Source organism: Hyperoodon ampullatus (genome assembly GCF_949752795.1).
Source record: "Hyperoodon ampullatus genome assembly, chromosome: 5".
Classification (NCBI taxonomy): domain Eukaryota; kingdom Metazoa; phylum Chordata; class Mammalia; order Artiodactyla; family Ziphiidae; genus Hyperoodon; species Hyperoodon ampullatus.
Genome location: NC_136918.1, coordinates 72,366,891 through 72,391,632, shown reverse-complemented (window position 1 = coordinate 72,391,632; position 24,742 = coordinate 72,366,891). Strand labels below are relative to the sequence as shown.

General features: G+C 35.9%; 1 protein-coding gene across 1 annotated transcript; it reads right to left on the bottom strand.

Moving 5' to 3' along the window:
- Window positions 1–3,078: 3,078 nt before the first annotated feature.
- Window positions 3,079–24,268, bottom strand: SLC33A1 (solute carrier family 33 member 1; the record flags this gene model as incomplete). Its single annotated transcript, XM_079705406.1, has 6 exons — window positions 3,079–3,246; window positions 3,936–4,151; window positions 6,485–6,602; window positions 6,874–7,058; window positions 11,200–11,390; window positions 23,494–24,268. The coding sequence occupies 6 exons, from the start codon at window positions 24,266–24,268 to the stop codon at window positions 3,079–3,081; spliced, it is 1,653 nt and encodes a 550-aa protein (XP_079561532.1).
- Between the last annotated feature and the right edge of the window lie 474 nt (window positions 24,269–24,742).

The following is a 24,742-nucleotide window of genomic DNA, read 5'->3' as shown; positions in this document are numbered from 1 at the left end:
CCTAACCACTGGACCACCAGGGAATTCTCTCAAAGGTTTATTATTTTTAAAAATAGAGAATTAGGGACTTCCCTTCCGGTCCAGTGGTTAAGACTTTGAGCTCCCACTGTAGGGGAGCTCCCTACAGCTCCCACTATAGTTCCCACTGTCCCTGGTCAGGGAACTAAGATCCCACATGCTGTGCTGCATGGCCAAAAAAATAAATTAAAAAAAAATTTTTTTAATAAAAATAAAAAATAGAGAAATCTATTTCAGGTGTTGAACAAATTTTTTGATTCATCAGGCAAAATTAAAATATTTACAAAGGAGTACCACGCAGCTTGCGGGATCTTCCCTGATCAGGGATTGAACCCAGGCAACCACTGTGAAAGCCCAGAATCCTAACCACTAGGCCACCAGGGAAGTCCAAGGAGTTTTTAGTTTTAGTCTCAGCTAATCTTAGCTAATCTTATAAGAGCTTTTCAAACTCATTTTTTGATTTAAACGGGTTGCAACCAATGTGCAAATGGAAATACTGATATAAAGAGATGTATATATATATATATATATATATGTATTTATAAATGTATATATGTATTTATATTCAATATTAGCCAGTAAATATATAATTCATTAACTGGAGTAGTTAATGTTCATACTTGAGGGTAGAGTTTATCAGGATCTGTCAGTAAGGAAAAACACATGCAAAAATAGGCAGTGTTTTCTAGCAGATTTACAACAGATCCTCACATTCAGGTAGATCATTTATAAGATGCCATCAGTGATCAGTGTATGCAACATTGATATTAACAAGTCATTTTTTTGGCAAACCTTACAAGCATGTATCCAAATAACCAAATGACTACAATTCAAAGCAAGTGTTCATTTCTAGAGCAAGTGCAATGAATGAAATGGCTTTCACCTTACAGTTAAGGCTTAAAATACATTTTAAAACTTCAAGTCATCAATGATTTATAAACTTAAAGTACGTTTGAAAGTATGTATAATTTGTAATAACATGGGGAAAATATAAAGGTAATTATGGCAATGTGAGCTTCTTAATCCAAAAGTTAAAAATCAAAATACAGGGCCTCCCTGGTGGTGCAGTTGTTGAGAGTCCGCCTGCCGATGCAGGGGACACGGGTTCGTGCCCCGGTCCGGGAAGATCCCATGTGCCGCAGAGCGGCAGGGCCCGTGAGCCATGGCCGCTGAGGCTGCGCGTCCGGAGCCTATGCTCCGCAAGGGGAGAGGCCATGACAGTGAGAGGCCCGCGTATCGCAAAAAAAAAAAAAAAAAAAAATCAAAATACATTTCACATATGATAGTGGGTTTTCTTTATTAAAGTAAACATTTTGATTATAATACATGACAAAGGACAACACACGTGACAAAGTACCGTAGTCTATGGTTTGGTATGTCTCTAGGACGATTTTCCAGGTGATTCTTCAGGATCTGACAGCGATGCCCAACACAGGCTTTCCAATGGCACTGCATGAGTTCTAGAAGCCACTGCCTCTATCTTTCTTCAGATGCTGAGTGCCATTTTCTCCCACCCATTTTACCCTCCATTACTTATAAAAACCCCACTCTAAAATTCAACCTATGTTATAAAATTAACAAAATCAAACATTAGTATGTATTTTCCCACAAAGATAGTAATTATTAAATAAGAGTCAACTGATATGGGGACATATGTATATGTATAACTGATTCACTTTTGTTATAAAGCAGAAACTAACACACCATTGTAAAGCAATTATACTCCAATAAAGATGTTAAAAAAATAAATAAGAGTCAACTTAATATCTCTTTTTATTTAACTTTTGAAGGCTTTATGTAATCTCTAAAGAGTCGGAGTACCATACAACACAAAATATGCAAAGAACCTTATTACCAGGTACACATAATATGTTGGAAATTGCTAAAGTACTCAAAAGCTTAATTCTCCTGGGATAGCAATTCTCCACTAGAAACTATAGTTTACAAACAGAAGGTTGTGTTTTAATAAGAGGAAACAGTACCTGATTCGGTATAATTGTGAGAGCTTTTCTCATTAGTACAGTGCTTAATTAAGAAATCTTTTTCCAACCCATTATTTGTCAAAGGCACAAAATGTCTTTGTCTCTCTCTTCAAAACAGTTTCTAAAATTACACTATTATTCATTTAAAATTCTCTTTATCAGTAAGTTTTACTGTTTTTCTCTCAATAATAAAAAGAAAACTACTTGAAGAAAAATGTTTAATTTTTATTTTCAAAACTTTGCCATGAACATACATACAACATTAAATTTGAACCACTTGTGAGCTGTCCATGTGACATGAAGCACTTAGGACAAAAAACCATATGTAAGCTTTAGGGTAAAATTAACAAGGAATCAAAATATCTTCCAAAAGGGGGAAGGGGGAGGGGAACCAATAAAAGTCATAGCTTTCATTTTATAAAAAATAGCTTGAATAATCTTCCTATAAATCTTTAATGCTTACAAAAGCAGGAAATACATTTAAAATGGTCTTTTTAACACAGATTCATTAACACAATGTGGTTATGGTCAGAAAAATTAAAACTAAAATGGTATTTCAGTAGTTTATATTCTCTTCTCAACAAATTCCACATAAAATTTAACCAATTTACAATTCAAAATAAGATTTAACTGCCAACAAGGCCAAACTAGTTGTAGTTAGTACCTGAATATCAAGCTCTGTTCCATTTAATATATTTTACCAAACTTTTTAATATAGCTCAATGATAGGTACTGGTAACAATACTTGACTGCATGGTTACCACCCATGACTACTGCATTGCAGCTTAAAACACGCTTTGGTCAGTAAATAAAAAATACATAAATCAAATAACAAGATCAGAAAAGTTGTTTTAGTACCAATTTCCTGACCTTAAGTAAACTTTAAATACATTGACAAGGCAAGGAAAAGTATATTTAAATATACAGAGAGGTCTCTATATTTTTAACCATTTGGCATTTTATATTAATAATTTCCTGTTTAAAATAATATTTTATACTCCTGTACACTGATTACCATAACTCTCTGAGTTAAAACTAAACTAGAGTTACCTTTCTAGAATGTCCAGTAGTGAATGCATTACTTGCTTCTTTTGCACTTCCATGAAGATGGTCCTTCATCCTGTAACTTTTTAAGTTTTGGACCAAGAAAGAACCACCAACCAAATCCAATAAAAACACAAATAATGGACTCCACATAATAACCATCCAGTGCTGTAACACATGAGCCACCGAGTTTTTTGCAAAGCTGTAAAAATAAAATTATAATATCAATAAATACTCCACAATTTCAAAATGGAATTATTCAGCAATTTACATGTTTCTACTTTGTTATTTAAAGGATTAATCAAAATATACTTTTGTTAAAACATTTCATTCACTCCAAGTGACAAAACAAGTTAATGTATCTTAACCTCTCTAATGCTACTAACGGTATTAAAAACAATTTTCAGCTCTTGCTGTAAACAATATTCATTTTTAAGATACAGCTTTTCATATTTGGAAATGTGAGGAAATTTCCAAGGAATTTACTCTAGAAGTGGGTTAATGTTACTTTGAAATAATTTATCAACAAACTACTAACCATTCAGTTTTACCACCATTTGTTATATGAATAGCCAATGGAATTCTCCTTCTTCTATCATTATATACCTTAGCTATTAATCATGCATTTATTAAATGCCTAGTGTATAAGGACAATGGTACACAAGGTGAAGGAGAGGGAGACTGCTCCTCCCTTGCTGAGAAGCAACTTCAAGTGAGCTTCACTTACTGATGTGAGTGTGTTTATACCCTCAGTTATGATGGGAAAGAAAAAACTATTAGAAACTATGGGCAGATACGATTTTAAAAAGATGTAGTACTTATAGAGTCAAAAACAAGGAAATTAATATCTTAATACTACCTTAACATTATCTAAAATTGCAACATACTTACCTCAACAGCATCATGTGTTTGGCAATTCTGGTTTGATGCTCCTACACACTCTTTCACTGTGAGGGGATCTACCAGCCAAAGAGCTACCGTAGAAGGCCAGTTTCCTCCCAGGTTGGACACAGTATTTAAAAGGGTCATATATGTTCCGCCAATAAGTGGATCACTAACCTTCGCATTGAAAGCCATTATGGAAACATACATGCTATACAATGTAACCTACAGGGAAAATGTAAAACATCTTCAGTACAATTAGACTTTAAAAAGCTATGGTCTAAATTAAGAACATTGAAAGCATAAACCAGAAAATTAATTTTCATGACCCTTATTAAACTCAATCAACAAACATTTATTGAGCACCTACTACAAGCCAGGCTTTATGTCCTGGTCATGGCAATACAAAGATGAATAAGACACAGTCCTTCTGTGCCCTAGCAGAATTCATGCTAAGCTGGGAAAATAGGGAATAAATAATTATGATGAAATGTGGTAAGTATTGAAAAAAGAAGTACACACATTGTGCTATCAGGGCCTAAATATATGGGAGATTAATTTTATCACAAGTAGTCAAGGAAGGCTCAACTGAGAATGACAGATGAGGTAGTACTGAAAGATCCATATAGTAATAAGTAAAACACTATATTTATACTATACCTAAATGTACCATATGTGTATAGTATATATGTATTATACATATAAGCACTCAAATATTCAAAGGGAATATGAATATATAATTATATGTATATAATTTTCTTATATATAATTCAAAATTTATGTGACAAACTGAAGAGAAAAATCTCCTTGAGAGGCAAGAATTAACCCTTCATTTAGGAACATGAAAACAACCCATGTTTCTAAAATAGAATTCCTTTGAATACTGTTCCATGGGATGTTCATAGAAAAAGGAGTTCCAAAGTCAAATAAGACTGAGAAACACTAAGTTACACAAAATTAGACTGTAGGCCTCCTGAAAGCCTTTAGAATATAAACTCCTTAAGGGTAGGGATTCTGGCATGATTTATTCACTGTTTTATTTTAGTACTTACAATGGTTCCTGGCATGGAATAGGTGTATTCACTTAATATTTGTTAAAGGAATGATTAAGATGCTACATAAAGAGGGGTGATGTCAGGTATCATTTCTCAAATTTACTTGGCCTTGTAATTTTTTTTACCACAAAGCATCTGGTTTTCTGAGTTTCGATGACTACACTTTGGAAAATTCTCTAATGAAATCCAAAGCCAAACAAATGATTTTTGGACAACTACATCATATTTTTCTTTACTTAACTCAAGAAGTGAAGCATTACTAAGCTAAACTACTTCTTTTAACTTCAATTTGGCACCTAGCATTAACTATGTGCAAAACAGAAAAAAAATTATATTTGACACCTTAGCCTCAATGTTTTTACATACAGCTAGTCAGACATGATCCACTACAGAATTCTCCTAAATGATATAAATGTATGCAAAAACTTACTGAGGTTACCTGGTAGCCATGTTTTTAGGTTTCAGTTAAAAACAGTGAGGAGTTGGTAAATATAATTTTCAGAGTTTAAACTAGGTACTATAGAAAAATTCAAAGTGAATCTGAAACACACATTAGCAATAACTGCAAGTGAGTCCAAAAGGTTACTACTGGGCATCTGCCATTTATTTGAACCATTTATTCCCAGGGAAAGAAAAACCCACTCTGCAACAGCAGCTTGGGTGAGACTATGGAAAAGTGGAGATCAGTTCTTTTGGGGATTACAAACACATTTAATAAAGAAAAAAAAGCAGATTAACACCCAGCTTCCAAAACCACAAAGACTAAGTCATAATTTTTAATACAGGGAATTCCCTGGTGGTCCAGTGGTTAAGACTCCATGCTTTCCTGCCAAGGGCCTGGGTTCAATCCCAGGTCAGGGAGGGAAGAAAGAAATGAAAGGAATGGAAGGAAAGGAAGGAAAGAAAGAGAGAAAGAGACAAAGAGAGAAAGAGAAAGGAAGAAAGAAAGAAAGGAAGGAAGGAAGAGAAGAAAGAAAAAGAAAGAAAGAAAGAAAGAAAGAAAGAAAGAAAGAAAGAAAGAAAGAAAGAAAAATTTAATACAGAATCTAAACCAAAAACCTGGGATGTATAATCTAGAAGCTGTCATTATTTCTCAATACTTTCAGAAAAAAGAAAATATCGGTACTAGAAGAAGGAAAGAATCCAAATCTAGGGATGAACTGAGGGATACTTAGCAAGGGTAGAATTCCTAACTAACTTTGGAATAAATTCTGAAATGTAACAAATATTTGTTGAATGAACAAAAGAAAAAAAAATGAAGTGAATGAAGAAGAAACTCTCTTTCTATGAATAAAACTCATTAAAATAAAATCCAAAAAATAAAAATATAAAAAAAATAAAATCCACAAGGTTTAAAGTTCACTGTCAAATAATTTCTTCAGAAACAGATTCATGCTTAAATCTTTAAATTTATTATCATTATTTTAAGGCAATTGTAGAAGAACTTCGTCTTTATTTTACATAGGACAGTTTACTTCCTGGGAAAAACCATGGCAAGCTTACCTGATGTAATGCATAACTGAGCAGCACTATAATATAGTAATATATAGGGAATCCCCCTTGATGTTCTACTTTAGGAGTCCACCAGACCAGTAGAGCATATTCTAATCCAAGCAATAATCTATAGAAAAAGAAAGAAAGTTGGAGCTGACCTCCATTTTAGGTTAAAAAACAATAACAAAAACAGAAATCTGTGTGCCTACCATATGAAAGAAGCCTGTATCTAAAACCTGTTAGGAAGTTAAAAAGAGATAAAAGTGCATATAAATGATACTGAAGTTAAAGATGTTTTTCAAGCCTTTTCCCATATACACTCTATACACAGATATTAGTGATACTGATGACCACTCTTTTAACCTCTCTTATTTAGTAAGGTTTCATTTCATTTTTACCTGTAGGGCATGGCTTTGTAAAATATGTTTAGTGGCTGGGGACCTGCAGTATATTTGCTGATAATCAGAGGCAATATTATTTGCAAAGGAACCATTGGAACTGCCAATAAGGCTAAATGTTCTTTGGGTACTCCCTCTTCTACCAATTTCAGTCCTGTTACTGCATCTGCTGCTGAAAAACCAATCTGCAATATAAAAACAAAAAAATATTTTAATTTGTGACTTATGAAATATTTTTCTCCAAGCATATGTAAGTAATTTAAGAACCTCAGTCTCATTATTGACCCATGCCAGTTACAAGTAAGTATCATATTATTATATCTGGTACAACAATCAAGTTACGGAGGCACACTTTGCCCTTATGGTCTACTAACAATACGAAGTAAAAACAAGTGAAAATTCAGCACTCTTAGGAACTGTAATTTTAATTACAACTAAATTCCATTTCAAAAAGTTCTATATCTTACAATAAACAGTGTCCAAGTCCAAACCTACTGATATGTATATTTTAAGTTTAAAAGAAAAGCCTTTGACTCCAAATAAATCTGGTTAAAATGAAGCATCATTGCTACAAACCATACACATTTTTGATGATTTCTGACTGACAACAAAATTTCCAAAATGTCATCTAGCTTTTCAAAAATAATTCTGAGAAAACATTATATCTAAGAGGTTGAGTTAAATGAGGGGTAAGAAAAGGTATAGTTAGGTTAATTCTTTTTTGTTTGTTTGTTTGCGGTACGCGGGCATCTCACTGCTGTGGCCTCTCCCGTTGCGGAGCACAGGCTCCGGACACGCAGGCTCAGCGGCCATGGCTCACAGGCCTAGCCGTTCCGCGGCATGTGGGATCTTCCCGGACCGGGGCACGAACCCGCGTCCCCTGCATCGGCAGGCAGAATCTCAACCACTGCGCCACCAGGGAAGCCCTAGGTTAATTCTTAAAAACAGCAAAAACAAATAAGAATGCTAAAAGTAGTGGGTAAAAGTTTGAGGTGAAATAAGATATTTAGATAGTCTCAAAGTATTTCCCCACAAATTAGTTTTTAATTACAAAAGGAAAAATAGTAACTTTGCAATGGATTAACAAGGTAATCAAGGTTAACAACAATAATTAATGGATAAAGGGACATGATATGGCTCCTGATATAATTCCCTGAAGATGTCACAGTATTATTTCTGTGATATTTCTGACATAAATACACAGCACGAACCTAAACATGAAGAAACATTAGACAACCATAAATGGAAGGCCATTCTACAGAATAACTAGTCTGTCTTCTTTAGAAGTGTCCAGGTCACCACATACTACTATGTATAAGGTAGATAACCAACAAGGACCTATTATATAGCACAGGGGACTCTACTCAATATTCTGTGATAACCTATATGAGAAAAGAATCTAAAAAAGAATAAATATATTGTATATGTATAACTGAATCACTCTGCTGTACACCTGAAACAAAACATTGTAAATCAACTATATGCCAATAAAATAAAATAATAAAATTTGTTTTTTAAAGTGTCCAGGTCATGAAGGACAAAGAAATGCTCATACTAACTAAATGCAATGTGTGATCCTGAACTGGATCCCTGACCAGGAAAAAATAAAGTTATAAAGGCTGCTCTGGGGACAACTGGTGAAATCTGGATATGCACTGTGATTAGAAAATAGTACTATATCAATTTAAATTTCCTAATTTTTTATTAAGTTGTGGCTTTGTAAAAGAAAGTCCTTGTTTTTAGGAGATACATACTTAAGGTATTTATGGATAAAGGGACATGATATGTACAAACTACTCTCAAATACTTCATAAGAAATATGTAAAATAGCACAATTTACAGAATAAAGAAAGTGGAGCTAAATGTTAAAAATCACAGAATTTAGATAAACATATATGACATTCTTTCAACTATACAAGTAAATTTTCAGTAAGTGTGAAAATATACAAATAAAAAAAAATTTTAATGATAAATATTACTTTAAATACTTTAACTTCTCGGAATGGAGCCAAAGAGCAAATTTCACATAAAAAATTAAAGGTCAGAGATATTTCATTTAAGTCCAGAAAAGAATTTCACTTATACTTAACACATTCTCTTTGTAAACATTAGATATACAAACTGACTTCAACATTTACTCTGTCTTAAAAGTGGTACAGGAGATATTTGTAATACACATATCTAACAAAAAAAACTCATATCCAGGATATATAAAAAATAAAAATTCTACAAATTTAAAGAGAAGGGTAACTCTGGATATTCAAATGGCCAATAATCATACGAGAAGATGCTCAACTTCTTTAGTCATCAGGGAAATGCAAATTATAACTATAATGAGATGCCACTACACACTCACCAGAAAGGTTAAAATTGAAAAGACAATACATGTGGTTTCAAGGCTGCGTAGTGATTAGAACTCCCTTACAGTGCTGGTGGTGGAGAAAATTGGAACAATGACTTTGGAACACTGTTTGGCAGTATATACTATGCTTTTCTTAATGAACAGCAATTCTACTCCCAGGTGTTTACCCATCAGAAATGTCCACCTATGTTCCCCAAAAGTAATTTACAAGAAAGTTCATAGAAGCGCTATTAATAATAGTCCAAAAGTAGAAATAACCTAAACATTTGCTGATAGAATGGATAAATTGTGGCATATTCATACAATGGCATTTATAAGCAATGAGATGAACAAACTATTGCTATAAATAACAATATGGATAAATTATACAAACATGATGTTGAGTGAAAGAGTACAAGAGCTAGACATAAGAATACATACTGGATATTCCATTTATATAAAACTCAAAAGCAGGGAAAACTAATCTATGGTGTTAAGTTAGGAGAGATGTTACTTTTGGTGAGGTTTACTCTACAGGGGGAACATGGGATTCTAGACTCTGTATTTGAAGCAACTCCTTATACATTGCTGGTGACAGTATAATTTATTATTAAAATCTTTTAAAAAGCAATTTAACCATCATATTCACTGATCCATTAATTGCTCACTTAAGAATCTATTGGAAGGAAATATTCAGAACACCAAAGAGTTACACACAAAAATATTCACTAGTGCATTTTTATAATTAAAATACATGGCAAATTAAATATACAACAATAGAAAAATGAGTACATTATGGCAAATTTATATACTGTGACAATTTATAGCTATTAAAAAGTATATTATAAAATATTATTTAATGATACAGGAATATGGAATAAGGCAATAACAAAATAAAAAATTATACACAGTATGATCCAATTCCACTTTTAAAGTATTTGTGTGTATATAAATATATTAATATTAATTCTTAATTATAATTAATGTATTAATTATATATATCAAGTTTATGTACACACATGTGCATGCACACACATACATACATAGGGGAAAAAAGGAGGCTGGAGGGAAATATACCAAAAATGTTACCAATGGTTATCTCTAAATGATATAATTAGATAATACTATTATCTTCCTTGAAACTTTTAGCATTTCTAAAGTTGAACCTTAAGTTTAAACCTTCCTAACATTTCCTAAAAATTTAACCCTCCTTATCCTTAGAGAGGAGGAAAAATTCAGTACTTCAAAACAATGAGGCTGTAATTTTTACATTAGGGTTATCAAAAGATAGCTGTGAAAGTGTTTATGTTGATAGGTTTAAATATAATATGAAAATCCTATAACTGATTTTATATTTTAGGATATTAATTCCAATACTAGCAATAGTTCACTATAACAAAATATACTTACCTTTCTTCTAACATAATCTCTTTAAAATGTTTTAGAACTATAAAATTAAGACAACTTAATACAGAAAACATACAGAATTCTTAAAAAGTAACCAAAACCCCCCTTTATTTGATAGTATATTTCCTTCTAACATTTTAAAATTATCCAACTGATTTTTAAATGGACTTCTAATAATCATACATTTCCATATCTTTGTAAATTACATTCTAAGTAAATAATTTTAATACCTTTGACATTAGGTATATACTCATTCTAACAGTGGAGAGCTATTATTTTTTTAAGGTATTCATTTCCATTCCAAGCATTAATATCATTCATTTAAAAACTCACATTTATTAGAAGTACTTCAAACTGCCATAATTTTTTTCAAGATCTTAAGACATTTAGCTTACTTTGAAGTTATGTTCGATTTGATATCATCACACCTTTTAAAACACATTTAATAAACAAAGTATATTAGTTTTTATTGTTAAATTCTAATATTACTGGAAAGGGACTTACGAAAAGGCAACAGAAGTATTCCATGATATTGTTAATTGTAACAGAATGAGGAATTTGCTTTATAAATCTCTTACCTTTGCAGTTAGAATCAGAAGGCAAAATGTCAGAACTGCAGGCATTTTTATAATTGCAAAAAGCAGCTTGTAAGTATCTGTGATCCCTTCGGTTTCTTCTTTTCCTACTGATACTTCTTTGTTTTCTTTTTTCAGAAGGGCAACTAAAGTTGTTGTTATCAAAAATACAGTTCCCCAGAAGAAAAGGAAGTCTGAAATTAAAAATGTTTTAAATCTATAATTAACCTTTGAAATAACATATCTTCATTGATACTAAATAATTCTGTACACAACTTTTCCTCAACTAAAATCTGTTAAAAAAAAAAAAAGAACACATAGGGCTTGTCATGTTCAAGGCACCAGATGAGGCACACCAGATGAATAAGACAGTCCTGTCTCTGTTAAACATACATTACATAGACAGTGATACTTAACAAGGAAAAAGGGAAGGGTTTAGTGGGTCGAATGAAATAAAAGTTACCAAACTGTGACATCTGCTGTGTCATTTTATTCAAGGAAACTGCTTAAGGGCAGGAGATGATCTTCATATCCCATAAGATCCATCTTAAGTCATGCTTCTTAAGCACTTAAACCATTTCAGTTCTTTATTAAATTTTGACAACTTAAACAACAGATGATCATTTACATTAGATTTTCTGCCTTTTGTTTTTAAACTTTGTTTTTAATCTGTTTAAGAATAACCTTCTCTTTCAATACTATGATACATAAGTAATTTTCTCGTACTTGTAGATGCACAAAAAAGACACATGAAGAGTACTATTTGGGTTGTTTCAGTGAAAGATGCCTGGGCCGTTAGCCCTTATTGCAAACAAATTAAGCGGAGGGAGTGAATAATGTCCTGGAAGATTCTGCATAACAGCTAAAAATAATAGTAATAATAGAGGCACCATTTCTTGAGTGCATACCATGTGCCATAAATGTGCTAAGCATCTTACATATATCATTTCCTTTACTACAACAGTACAACAGGGGAAGTTATTACTAGCCCCAATCTTCAGATGAAGAAACAGGCTGAGAGGTTACATTGCCTGATGTTACATTTTAAGTCAGTGCCTCATACAACTGATTTCAAAAACCTGTGTCTCCTTAACCACCCTAAGAAATGCATCTTATTTTGTCTCTATAAAACTTTCTCCAATACCTGTATTTTATGCTACATGTAATGGAGTTGAACCTTTTTATTATTTAGTAATTCCTATAACATGTTCCAATACTTTTCATTTTCAAGACTATTACTCTATTGTTTCATGGCATTTCTAGAAATATATCTCCATGAGATATGTACTTTGTTTCATATTGAAAAGTATAAAATTTACCTTTAATTCCTGTGTGCGTATCCTATGGTTATCTGCATGTATTATTTTTCATTATTCTAATAAAATTTATTTTTTAAAAATCCAAAACTTAGTGGATAACCCTCAGTTGCTTCATCTATGAGTTCCCCAGAAAATCCCAGATGTTTTCTAGCTCTAACATTCTAAAATCATATTCAGTTTTAAATGTGTTTGCTTTTTATTTTATTGCTCATGCAGCATAACTAACTGTTCATGAAGCCTAGTCGCCTTTTTCCAAAAAAAGGTCTACCATTCTTGAGTCAGGGTTTCCCTCTGTATTCAGTCTTGCTCGGCTGCTGTGCTGGGTCACTACAGCTTAACTCTCACTTACGATGGAGGCAGACAGCATCATTCATTTAGATCAACTTCCCTCATGCATAGACCAAATTCACCTTAGTATGTAAATGTTCCTTTCTTATAAGTTATTTCATTTGAGTTTTGTAGTAAACACGTGAGACAGGCAAAGTAGGCATTATTATACTATGCAGAGACAAGGAAAAGCTCAGAATATTTAAACCTTTGCCAAAAGTCAAGTTATTAACAGGCAGAACTTGAACCTAAATCTTCTGAATTTGAGATTCATACTCCTTCCATTATTTCACAGTGCCTATATAAAGACTTTAAAATTAATGTTGAATTAAGAATCTATTAGAATTGGCTAATTATGTAGTCTCCACAGCCTAACCAAAAACAAGGCTCTGCTATTCAAATTTTGCAAATTAAAGACGCTAAACTGCTTCAAACACATAGAAATTTGTATTCTGAGGTGAATTCTTTTCTCCATAATGTGAAATTTATACAGATGGTCCCTGACTTATGAAGGTCTCACTTGATTTTTCAACTTTATGATGGTGTGAAAGCGACATGCATTCAGTAGAAACTGTACTTCGAATTTTGAATTTTGATCTTTTCCCAGGCTAGCGATACTCAGTATGATCCTCTGTCATGATGCTGGCAGCATCAGCACAAGGGGCTTCCCTGGTGGCGCAGTGGTTAACAATCCGCCTGCCAATGCAGGGTACATGGGTTTGAGCCCTGGTCCAGGAAGATCCCACATGCCATGGAGCGACTAAGCCCATGCGCCACAACTACTGAAGCTTGCGCACCTAGAGCCCGTGCTCCGCAACAAGAGAAGCTACCACAATGAGAAGCCCGTGCACTGGGACAAAGAGTAGCCCCCGCTCGACATAACTAGAGAAAACCTGCACGCAGCAACGAAGACCCAACACAGCCAAAAATAAATAAATAAGAATAAATTTTTAAAAAACGTTAAGTGAAAAAAAAAGTTAAGTGAAAATTAAAAGTTTTCAGTTATATACTACTTTCAGCAAAGAAATTTTTTAATTTGCTTAGTATACACTCCCATTTTTTTTTTTTTTTTTTTGGCTGCGCCACAAGGCTTGCAGGATCTTAGCTCCTCGACCAGGGATTAAACCCATGCCCCCTGCAGTGGAAGCACAGAGTCCTAACCACTGGACCGCCAGGGAATTCCCTATTCTCCCAATTTTAATGAACAAAATCTTCATCGGAATTTAAACTCCTTGATACCAGTACCAAGGGAAAAAAGAACAAGTTAAACAGGTTTCAGTATTGTTTGCAGATAAGATTATTTCTAATTTATTTGTACTTTGAGGGTAAGATAACAGTAGGAAAGAAAGAAGTAGTGACAATAGGTCATTCAGAGCCCTCATTCAAAGGCTTTCCATTGCTCACAGAGACTGAAGAATGAAGTAATAGCTCAGAAAGAGAGGCTTAAACCACTGCCAGAAAATGTATTAAGATTTATGAACGCCATTACCATAAATACTATTATTAGACTATTGGCTATTGTTTATTAATACTGCTGGGATCCTACAGAACAACCATTGTCTGATATACCAACCAATGTAAAGATATTATTAACAAGAATAATCTAAATATTTCATTATTAACATTTTGGTTGATTCTGATTTATATATTTTATCTGCAAAAGCACTGTGACATATATATGCATGATCAAGATGTCAGAGCTGATGTTCAAGTTTCTTAAACACAATTTTGTGCAAAGACCTGTAAGACAAGTTAAATATTCTGAAGGGGCTACTAGATCTTACCTAATGCTCCAATGAGTGCAAAAATTAAGAGCATGTCACAATGCACCAGTAATCAAAAAGGATATAGTAGCCAGCACCTGAGCTCTTATTATGCCAAAGCAAAACACAGGACAGGGCAATAACCCTCAAACTCACTCTCCAAGACAAGCATTATTATTCCTGCTTTATACTCAGTGAAAGAGAATCACAAACCAGGAAGTGCCAGAGGTGGGATTCAAACTCAGATCTGACTCTAAAAAAGGAATGTTCTTCATTATACTACCCAGATGCTCAGAAACACCTACTGCAGGTAGGCTGTCTTCCTACTAAACAGATACACCTGAGAAAAAAGGTACTTACTGTAGCTCCAATCACCAAGTCTGGAACACAGACACTTAAGAATACTTCTTTGAACTGGTTACTTGTATTCCCCCCTCACCACCCCCATCTCCCCATATGGTAGTATGCCATAGGGTACGCAAACCAAACATGGTCCATCTTCCTAAACAGTTCATTTACTCAATAACTTAGAAAGACACATTTTCATGAAAAACATATATCATAGAGAAGGCAAAATTTCCATGAATTTTAAAGATAAAACATTAGATTTCAAAAAAATTTCAACCTTTCAAGGCTTTGGACCAGGCCCCCAGACCCTTCGTGGTACAGGTTCATTCTCTTCCACCATCAGAAGAGGTAGAAAAATTAAGAAGCACTGTCTGATACAACCATCCTTGGCTCAGGCCAGGTTCTCTCTCTAACTCTCACACTATGGAAATGAACTTTAGTCCTTCAGAAGTCGCAGGAAAACAAACTTTCAGTTTCTGTTCTAGATAACCATCAGGCCTTCCTTTCATCTTGCTTTCAGTACAGCTTTCTCTACTTCACAAGTTAGAGCATGAAGGGACTTTAGACACCTATCATCAGTCCACTGCTCTTTCACAATGGAAGAAACTGAAACAGATATACTATGTATCTGGCCCTGGGTCTCCAGCTAAGTCTTAGCAAGAAACAGAATTTTCTTTTATGTCACAAATCTCCCCCTTTTAAGCATTTGCTCGAAATTATGCTGAGAAGCACTCCCAGAAAATTCTGTTTTGATTATAATACAATATAGTCGTATCTTATTTGGGGATTAGATTTTTGAAAGACAGCATGCAATGCAAAAATTGACTAAATACAAAGCTAATTTTGAAGGCTTCCTAAGCGTTTGGTTTTCCTAACGCCTTAGGAAGGTGCCATGTTTACATCACATACTTTTTCATTAACTCCAACAATGCCAGGTTCTCCTCTGGGGTAGAAGAAATGGTTTCTTCAATCAAGCACTAGTTTAAGCAGCTGTCTGACTATCAAGATCCCTGTTGTCCCAAAACACTAGACTTAAACTCAGCCCAGGATGCAAGACTGAAGCTGAGAGGCCAATAGATTCAATGCTCCCACCTCATGCTAAATCTGGGGCCTGTATCACTGAATAGATGGAAATGAATCACTCTTTCCATTTTTTAAAATATGTTCAGGCCAAGCACAAAATCCATTTTAATTAAACATGTATGACATTATCTCTACTCTGATGCTATGATAGGAGGTTCTTGCATTCAGCTTTTGTACAACCTACATCCTGACACCCCTAAATCACTTTCTGTAAGCTGAAAGCTGAATTCAGACTTTTATAAAACAGTTGACAGTGAGCATTCCAAACTATCACATGAAGATGCAGGGTTCATGAGAATAGCTAAAATGAAAAATAATGGTAACATGAAATGCTGGCAAGGATGCAGAGAAACTGGATCACTCACGTATTGCTGGTGGGAAGATAAAATGACATAGCCACTCCAGAAAAAAATTGGGCAGTCGCTTTCAAAAGTAAAAATGCACTTAACATAAACAAGCATTTGTACTCTTGGGCATTTATCTGAAAGAAATGAAGACTTATTTTCACATAGCAATAGCCAAAAACTGAAAACTACTCAAATTGCCTTCAATGGATGAGTGGTAAAATATACTGTGGTATGTCTAACAAATGGAATATTTCTCAGCAATAAGACTGAACAAATCATTGATCCATGCAACAACTTGGATGAACCTCAAAGAAATTATTCAGAGTGAAAAGAGCCAACCTCCAAAGGATACATACTGCATGATTTCATTTATGTAACATCTCTGAAATAACATAATTATAAAGATGGAAAACAGATGAGTGGCTGCCAGGGATTAGGGACAGAGAAGAGGAAATGGGTACAGCTGTAAAGAGGCAACACAAGAGTCTTGTGGTGATGGTACAGTTGAGTATTTTGATAGTGGTGGTGGAGGTTATATAAAGCTACACATGATAAAATTACACAGAGGTACACACATACACACATAAATGAATACATGTATAACTAGTGAAATCTAAATAAGCTCTATGGATTGTACCAATGTCAATTTCTTGGTTTTGATATTGTACTATGGTTATGTAATAAGATTTTAACAATGGATGCTAGGGGAAGAGTGCATGGGACCTCTCTAAACATTTCTCTGCAACCTCCTGTGAATCCATAATTACTTTTAAATAAAGTTTTTAAAAACTAATGGGAAATTTAAGAATGCAAAAGTTCTACGACTGTGCTAGGAATAAGAAATGTAGGTCTCAAATACAAGACAATATAAAATATCTAAAAAGAAAGAAATCTTTAGGTGTTTTGAATCATGTATTCTGTAGCCTTAACTGATGATGATTGGACTTCAGCTATCATGTGTTCAAAAGTAAAGGGAAGGGAGACTTCTCTGGTGGTACAGTGGTTAAGAATCAGCCTGCCAATGCAGGGGACATGGGTTCAATCCCTGGTCTGGGAAGATTCCCACATGCCGCGGAGCAACTAAGCCCATGTGCCACAACTACTAAAGCTGCGCTCTAGAGACCGCGAGCCACAACTACTGAGCCCACATGCCACGACTGCTGAAGCCAGCGTGCCTAGAGCCCGTGCTCCGCAACAAGAGAAGCCACCGCAATGAGAAGCTCGCACACTGCAACGAGTAGACCCCGCATGCAGCAATGAAGACCCAATGCAGCCATAAATAAATAAATAAATAAAAGTAAAGGGGAAAAATTAAATTAAAAATATTTTTCTTAGATAACACCAAACCAAGAAATAGAAATTCTGTAATGGAACAAACATCTTGCTTTTTGAATATGCACCCCATCCTTAATAAATGTTTCAGCATGCACACTCACATATAAAATACATACTTGTATTGACACATACCAATGCTATATATATAAAATAGAAAACTAGTAAGAACCTACTGTATAGCACAGGGAACTCTACTCAATACTGTCATGGCTTATGTGGGAAAATAATCTAAAAAAGAGTGGATATATGTATATGTATAACAGATTCACTTTGCTGTACACCTAAAACTAACACAACATTGTAAATCGACTATACCTCAATAAAAATTAAAAACAAAAATATGTATTTGTGACATAAGATATATATATACACATTGTAAGGTAAAAACCCCACATTAAAAAATATGAAATAATAAAAAGAATGAAAAAGATGTATAAAATGCAACATTTATCCAAAATTGTATTTAAAAGAACAGGTGGAATCAGGGGTTTTATACTTTTCATTAAAAAAAAATAATATATTTATTTATTTATTTTTTTTTGGATGCGTTGCGTCTTCGTTGCTGCGTGAGGGCTTTCTCTAATTGCGGCGAGCGGGGGCTACTCTTCGTTGCGGTGCACGGGCTTCTCAATGCGGTGGCTTCTCTTGTTTCGGAGCTCGGACTCTAGGTGCGTGGCTCAGTAGTTGTGGCGCATGGGCTTAATTGCTCTGCGGCATGTGGGATCTTCCCGGACCAGGGCTTGAACCCGTGTCCCTGCATTGGCTGGCAGATTCTTAACTGCTGTGCTACCAGTAAAGTCCCTATATTTCATTTTTAATTTTCTAGGAAAACATCTTGTATTAGGTAAGTCTATTTTGCTTTCTCCAATTAAATTATAGCTTTCAGGAACACTATAAATGAAAGTAGGAGACTGCTTGTAATTAGTGAGGTTCTGACTTTTTTGTTGATAAATTTACACACTAAAGGCTAATTTAATTGGCCTCCAAATAAATTTCAATAAAATTAGAAGTGAAATTCAGAGTAAGACATATGCCAAATAAAATCAAATACTTTTTTGGTTTACAGTGTATTTTGTAAATTGGCTTTTATGCACCCCATCCACAAAAGCTATTCTACAGTTCTTTACTGGACAAGGAAAGCATACAGTACCATTTCTCCTTTGCTTTGTTTTAAAAAGAAAAAAGGCTTTAAACCTTCTTTCTGGGGTATGGTCTCCAGTTTTTGATATTTAATCTCTCCTGAATCTAGTAGCCCCAGTATTCCCGGCTATCTCACTTTACTACTAGGGCCCCAACATTTGAAAAGAAGTTCACTTCTTCCTTTGTCTATACTGAGATGTGAGATCCACCAGATTTATGAATTTGTTCCATTCAAGGCAAAAATAGAGTGAAACTGAAGGACTGTATGTCATATACTGTGTATGATATTTACCCAGGGATTAACTTGTAAGGTAATGGATTCCTTTTTTAAATTTTTAGAAATCTTAAGTAATTATACAGTAAAACAATTTTTTGGTGTACAGTTCTATGAATTTTAACACATGCATAAATTCAAATCATTACAGAACAGTTTCAACACCCCCAAAACTCCTTCATGCTATTTATTTATAGTAACCTTCTTACCCACAACCCCTAGCAACTACTGATCTGTTTTCTATCTCTATAGTTTTATCTTTTGAGAATGTAAGGGAATGTTTCAAGCCTAGATTTAGGTGCTAAAGAATGTATTACAGCCTACATAAGAATAACTGATCTAGAAATGGGTCAGTTAGTTCTGCCCAAATTCTAAATAGCATTTCTAATCACGTAAAATATATTAATGAGTACTGCTTCAGAAAGCAAGACAAAGAAATTTGTCACTAAGTCAGAATTAATGGTCCTGCTCTCTTCCTAATTCAAAGCATGAATATCATGAGTCTCCCTGGTGGTCTAGTGGTCAGAATTCAGCACTCTCTCTCTCAAAGCATAAATGTCTTAAAAATAATGTTTTTACTATTATTATCATCAGTTTGATTACCTTCATACTTAGAGCATCTGTTTTTTCAAAGCATCATTTCATTTTTCTCTGATTTACTCCTATATGTGCAGGCCTATCTATAGATAAACAGATTCATAGCTCTAATATGTTTGGCCCTCTTCTCCACTATCAGACTATACTGCTCCCTGTCTCAAAACCCAAATATACTGCTCCCATGCCAATCACTTCTATTCATTGTTGTTACCACTGCTTCTATTTTTTTTCCCTTTTTTTTGGCCATGCCATGCGTGTTATATGGGATCTCAGTTCCCTGACCAGGGATCGAACCTGCGCTCCTGCAGTGGAAGCACGGAGTCTTAACCCCTGAACCACCAGGGAAGTCCCTACCACTACTTCTAGAGGAGCAGGCCTCGACTACCAGTTCGCAGGCTGGATCTGGCCTAAGGACATATTTTATGATTATAGCAAATGTTTTTAAAATGAGGAAATAAAAACGGAATTTCCAGCTTCTCCTGAATACTCATAATATCTAGCAATCCTGGGATCCTACTGCCACAAGAGGACAATTTATTGGAGATGAAGCTACCTGCCTTTAAAAGGGCATGAGTTTTTCAGGTCATCACTGTCCCCTCCAATACCTACAGTCCTGCATCAACTCATCATTTTGGTTTGCAAACCTGCACTATAGACTATAAATTCCTTGCAAGCAGAGAATGTCCAGGTTTTATTCATCAAATTGTAACACCTACCACATGACCAGTACCAAACAGGCATTCAATGCTGAGTAAATGAATGACAGGGCCACTTTAAAATCAAAATAACAACACAACAAGAAACCCTTAGTCTGTAACTTCTGGGCATCTGGCATTCTGGGAGCATGTTGATGTGTTTTAGACATCAGCAGTCAGAGTGCTGATTTCTCTTATAGAAAAGCCCAATCAGCACATATTATATTCAGGTTTTGAGGCTTTTTTTTTTTTTTTTTTTTTTGAAGTTTTTCCTAGTTTCCTACCAACTGGAGGAAAAACACCAAATAAGGAGTCAGGAAACCTAAGCTGTAGGTATATCTATCTCTACCTCTAACTAGCCAGTTAGAATTTCCTGATCAGTTTCCTCATCAATAAGAATGAGGAACTGAAATATATGATCTTTTCAAGGCATAAAACTTTATGTTCTAATCTCTGTGTTCTACTGGGTTACTCTCACATTGCTTGAAGCTTAAAAGGTTATCTCTTTTTGCTACTAAAGGTCCTTGAAAACCAAGGGGGCAGGAGCAAAAAAAGGCTACCTCCGAGTTAAGGACTGTTCTGTATCCCTGAAGGTACCACAAAGCCAATCTCAGCATAATCAAGGTTTTCTTTCTAAGGGACTGTGTTTTCATCCTCTCCTTCCTGTTCTAAATTTACTATTTAGATTACTGCTTTCTAGATGGCAAAAACTGTTCTTTCTCAATATATTCTATCTCTATGTATCTGTAACTCAAAACAAAGTGCTAATAACAGAACGTATTTCAGAATTTTAAAAAATAATTATGTCTTGGGCTTCGCTGGTGGCACAGTGGTTGAGAGTCCACCTGCCGATGCAGGGGACGCGGGTTCGTGCCCCGGGCCAGGAAGATCCCACATGCTGGGGAGCGGCTGGGCCCGTGAGCCGTGGCTGCTGGGCCTGCGTGTCTGGAGCCTGTGCTCCGCAACGGGAGAGGCCACAACAGTGAGAGGCCGGCGTACCGCAAAAAAAGAAAATAATAATAATAATAATTATGCCTCTTTTTAATTTCCTCATTTTGTAAACATCTGCCTCAATGTTTGCCTCTTCATTTATTAGCTAAGCAACTGTATTTCCTTCATGATTCTTTCTGTGCTCTCTAAATTCCTCAAAGCCACTGGTTACTCTTAGTTATACTAAGTTCCAAAAAAAAAACCTATAAATGTGATATGTACAGTCATACAAAGGAGAATGAAAATGCAGGACTCTTCAACTCTTATTAAAAAGTAAGCTATTTTTACAATTTCCTGGAGAACAAAGTTCAAATTCCAGAACAAACAGCTATTCAAAATAATAAATCAGTGTAAATAAAAATCCAGTGGCACAATTTTGATTTTCCCATAGGGGAACAGTTAATGGCATTCTCTGGAATGATATTTTATTAATCACTCTTTTATCACACTTATGAGAAAGCTCTAATTTACTTAGTAATTTAGTTTCCATGGTCTCTTCAATCTTGATTTCTTTATTGAGACTTTCCCATGTTAAGTAACACATCATCCTATTATCCCTTTTTGGTGATATGAACAGTCCCAGTAAAAAAGGAAAAGCAAGACACATAAAAAAGCAACGATGCATTCATGAAGTATTTGTAAGCAGAGAATTATCCATATAGCAGGAGTGGGACCCCAGAACACTCAGAGACAAATCTGTCTAGGTGCAAAGCAATATCTCTCAACCATTTTTGGCCGTAAACCAACTGAGGAAAAGTATAACTATTATTTCATCAGTAGTAGTGGCTCACTGGCAGTTTGAGGAGGTAGCAAGGGGGTCACTTACAGGGTGTAGGGGTGTGGAGGGGGTGTATACGATTTCAGTAATACAGTTGGGAATCGCTTCCTCCCTTCCCTGAATATTATGAATAGCCCTTAAACTTCCCTCACCACACACCTTGCCCTGACATTTACCCTATTGGGAATCCCCTAGTACTAGGAAAATGAGAGAAAGTTTAGCTGTTTAAACTTCAAGAGACAGTCACCTAAACTGATCATCACTACCAGAATGAAGAATTCTACTATATTCCCAGTGTTGGTCATTCCTGATATTGGTAATTTTACTGTTTCTCAGTTGTTAGGAAAGTTAAAAAACAAAACAAAACAAAGAACAAGAAAACCTTACCGGGCCTTGTATTGTGCTCATGCAGAAAGAGGGGGAAATCTGTAGAATTTACACCCAATTTCCTACGGGATAAACTTCAAACTCTTACTCATAGCAACTAAAGAATTTGGTCAACAACCTTTAATTTGGTCACAACCTTTCTTTCAGCATCATTTTCCAAAATCAGGCCCCACAAAGACTGCTTCAGGTACTCTGAACATTGTATGTACTGTCTTGTATCTTTCTGTACTTTGTTGCTTCAGTGCATTTTCACCTGGTGTTTTGTGCATTCTGGAACTCTACTTACCCATTTCATGAAATCTTGTAATTCAACAACAGCAAATGCCAAGCCTGACTCTGGCAAGTTCTTCTTGTGGGCGGGACTTGGCTTTAATCATAGGAGGCCCTTTGAACCCTGTCACTTAGCCTGCTCATTAATGTTTAAATGAATTAACCCTGTTCCATTCACCAGAAGGCTAGATGAGGGCTCTTGGTATAAGGGTAGGGGTAGAAATGGACCAGAAAACATGGAGCTAGAAACCTCAGTCTAACAAAAGACGAAAGGAAAATTCTGAAATAAGGCTGGGCTCATGTCTTCACACTAGCCAGTCTTCTAACAAATGTGCATCTGAGTATTATTAGGCAAGTGCCAAGGTATCCCTAGACTCAGAGTTTTGTTTGCTATGACACAACAATGTTTACTGGATGGGTTGCCTTCCCCTGCTCACTTCAGAATACTGATCAATTATGATTGCTCTAATGTAATCATTGTGGCTGAAGCTCATTTTAGTAGAACAGAAAACTTACCTCGGATTATCTCCCATAAAATGATTTCCAGTACATTCAATAATGGTTCCTTCTAACACCACACACACTGTCAAAAGGATTCATAAACGTACAATAAACCTAACAGCATAATAAATTAAATACACTACCTGAAAGAGTAACGATTCCCCTGGGTTGAGGTTGAAACCGCAAATATTTGTTACAAAAGTCGGCAGATTCAAGGGCCAAAAACAAAACATTGCCCAAAAAGTAACCGGCTGTTTGGCCCACTGAATTGCAAGTAGAAGCATAACCCACGTTTTCCCGGGATAACATAGTTAACGCCCAACCATCCACAGCGATGTCCTGAGTAGCTGCCAGGAATTCAAACAAAAAGAATGTCACAGTGAGAGCAACCACATCGGGGGTTTTGCCACCTGTATTTCCGAGCAAATGGTCCACTTGAGTGGAGAGATATATCATGAAGAGTCCCAGTATATACTGTGTAGGGACAAGCCAAGATTTGCGACGACCAAAGTTCCTAAAGTAAACCGCATCAACCAACGGGGCCCAGAGCAATTTGAGACTGAAGGGCCAAAAGACAAAACTGAAGAAAGCTTGATCTGTATAGCTAACATTTTTGCTCTGTAAAATGAGTGGGATGCTTCCCGCCAGGCCCAGTGGAATACCCTGAAGCACGTAAAGAAAGAGCAACAGCAAAATGCTGCTTAATTCCGCCCGGCAGCTCCGTGGGGGTTTTGAGAAGTCACTAGCGCCGATATCCCGCAGAAGAGCTTCTTGGTCCCCTTCCCCGCCAACGAACTCCGGATAATTATCATCCCAGGCGCCCGGCGGCAGAGGACCGCTCTTCATATCTAGAGAGTGGTTAAAAGTCCCTGGCCGTCGTTGCCGACTGCTGTCCTTGTGGGAGATGGTGGGTGACATATCAGAGACGATGCAGAGCCCCGTCTGTAGGAGGCCAGGGCTTAGCGTCTTGGATCCGTCTAGTCCCAGGTCCAAGGCTGTCGCTCTGGACCAGGGTCTCGATGGCTCGGGGAGGGGGGCAGGGCGCGGATTGATAAGGGCACCTCTTACTGTGGCCCTGAGTGCTGAAGCCGGGAGTCAGTCTCCCGGCGGGAGGCCCAGGCGATGCCCAGGTAGATGCCCCTTGGAGCGGCGTCAAAGAGCCTGAAGGAGCCCCCCGGGAAGCCTCGCCGGGGTCTGGACTGGAGGAGGGGGCCGTGGTGCTGCGATGGAAACGGGCCCCTAGCTGCGGCGAAACCAAACAGCCAGTCCGCCGACCCACCGCCTGCTCTAGCCGTCACCAATGCGGAAGCCGGTACTTTCCCCACGGGACTCCAGAGATACCAGATAACTTCCTGTCTCGCGCTTCAGGAAGTGGTCCTAGTCTCAAATGAG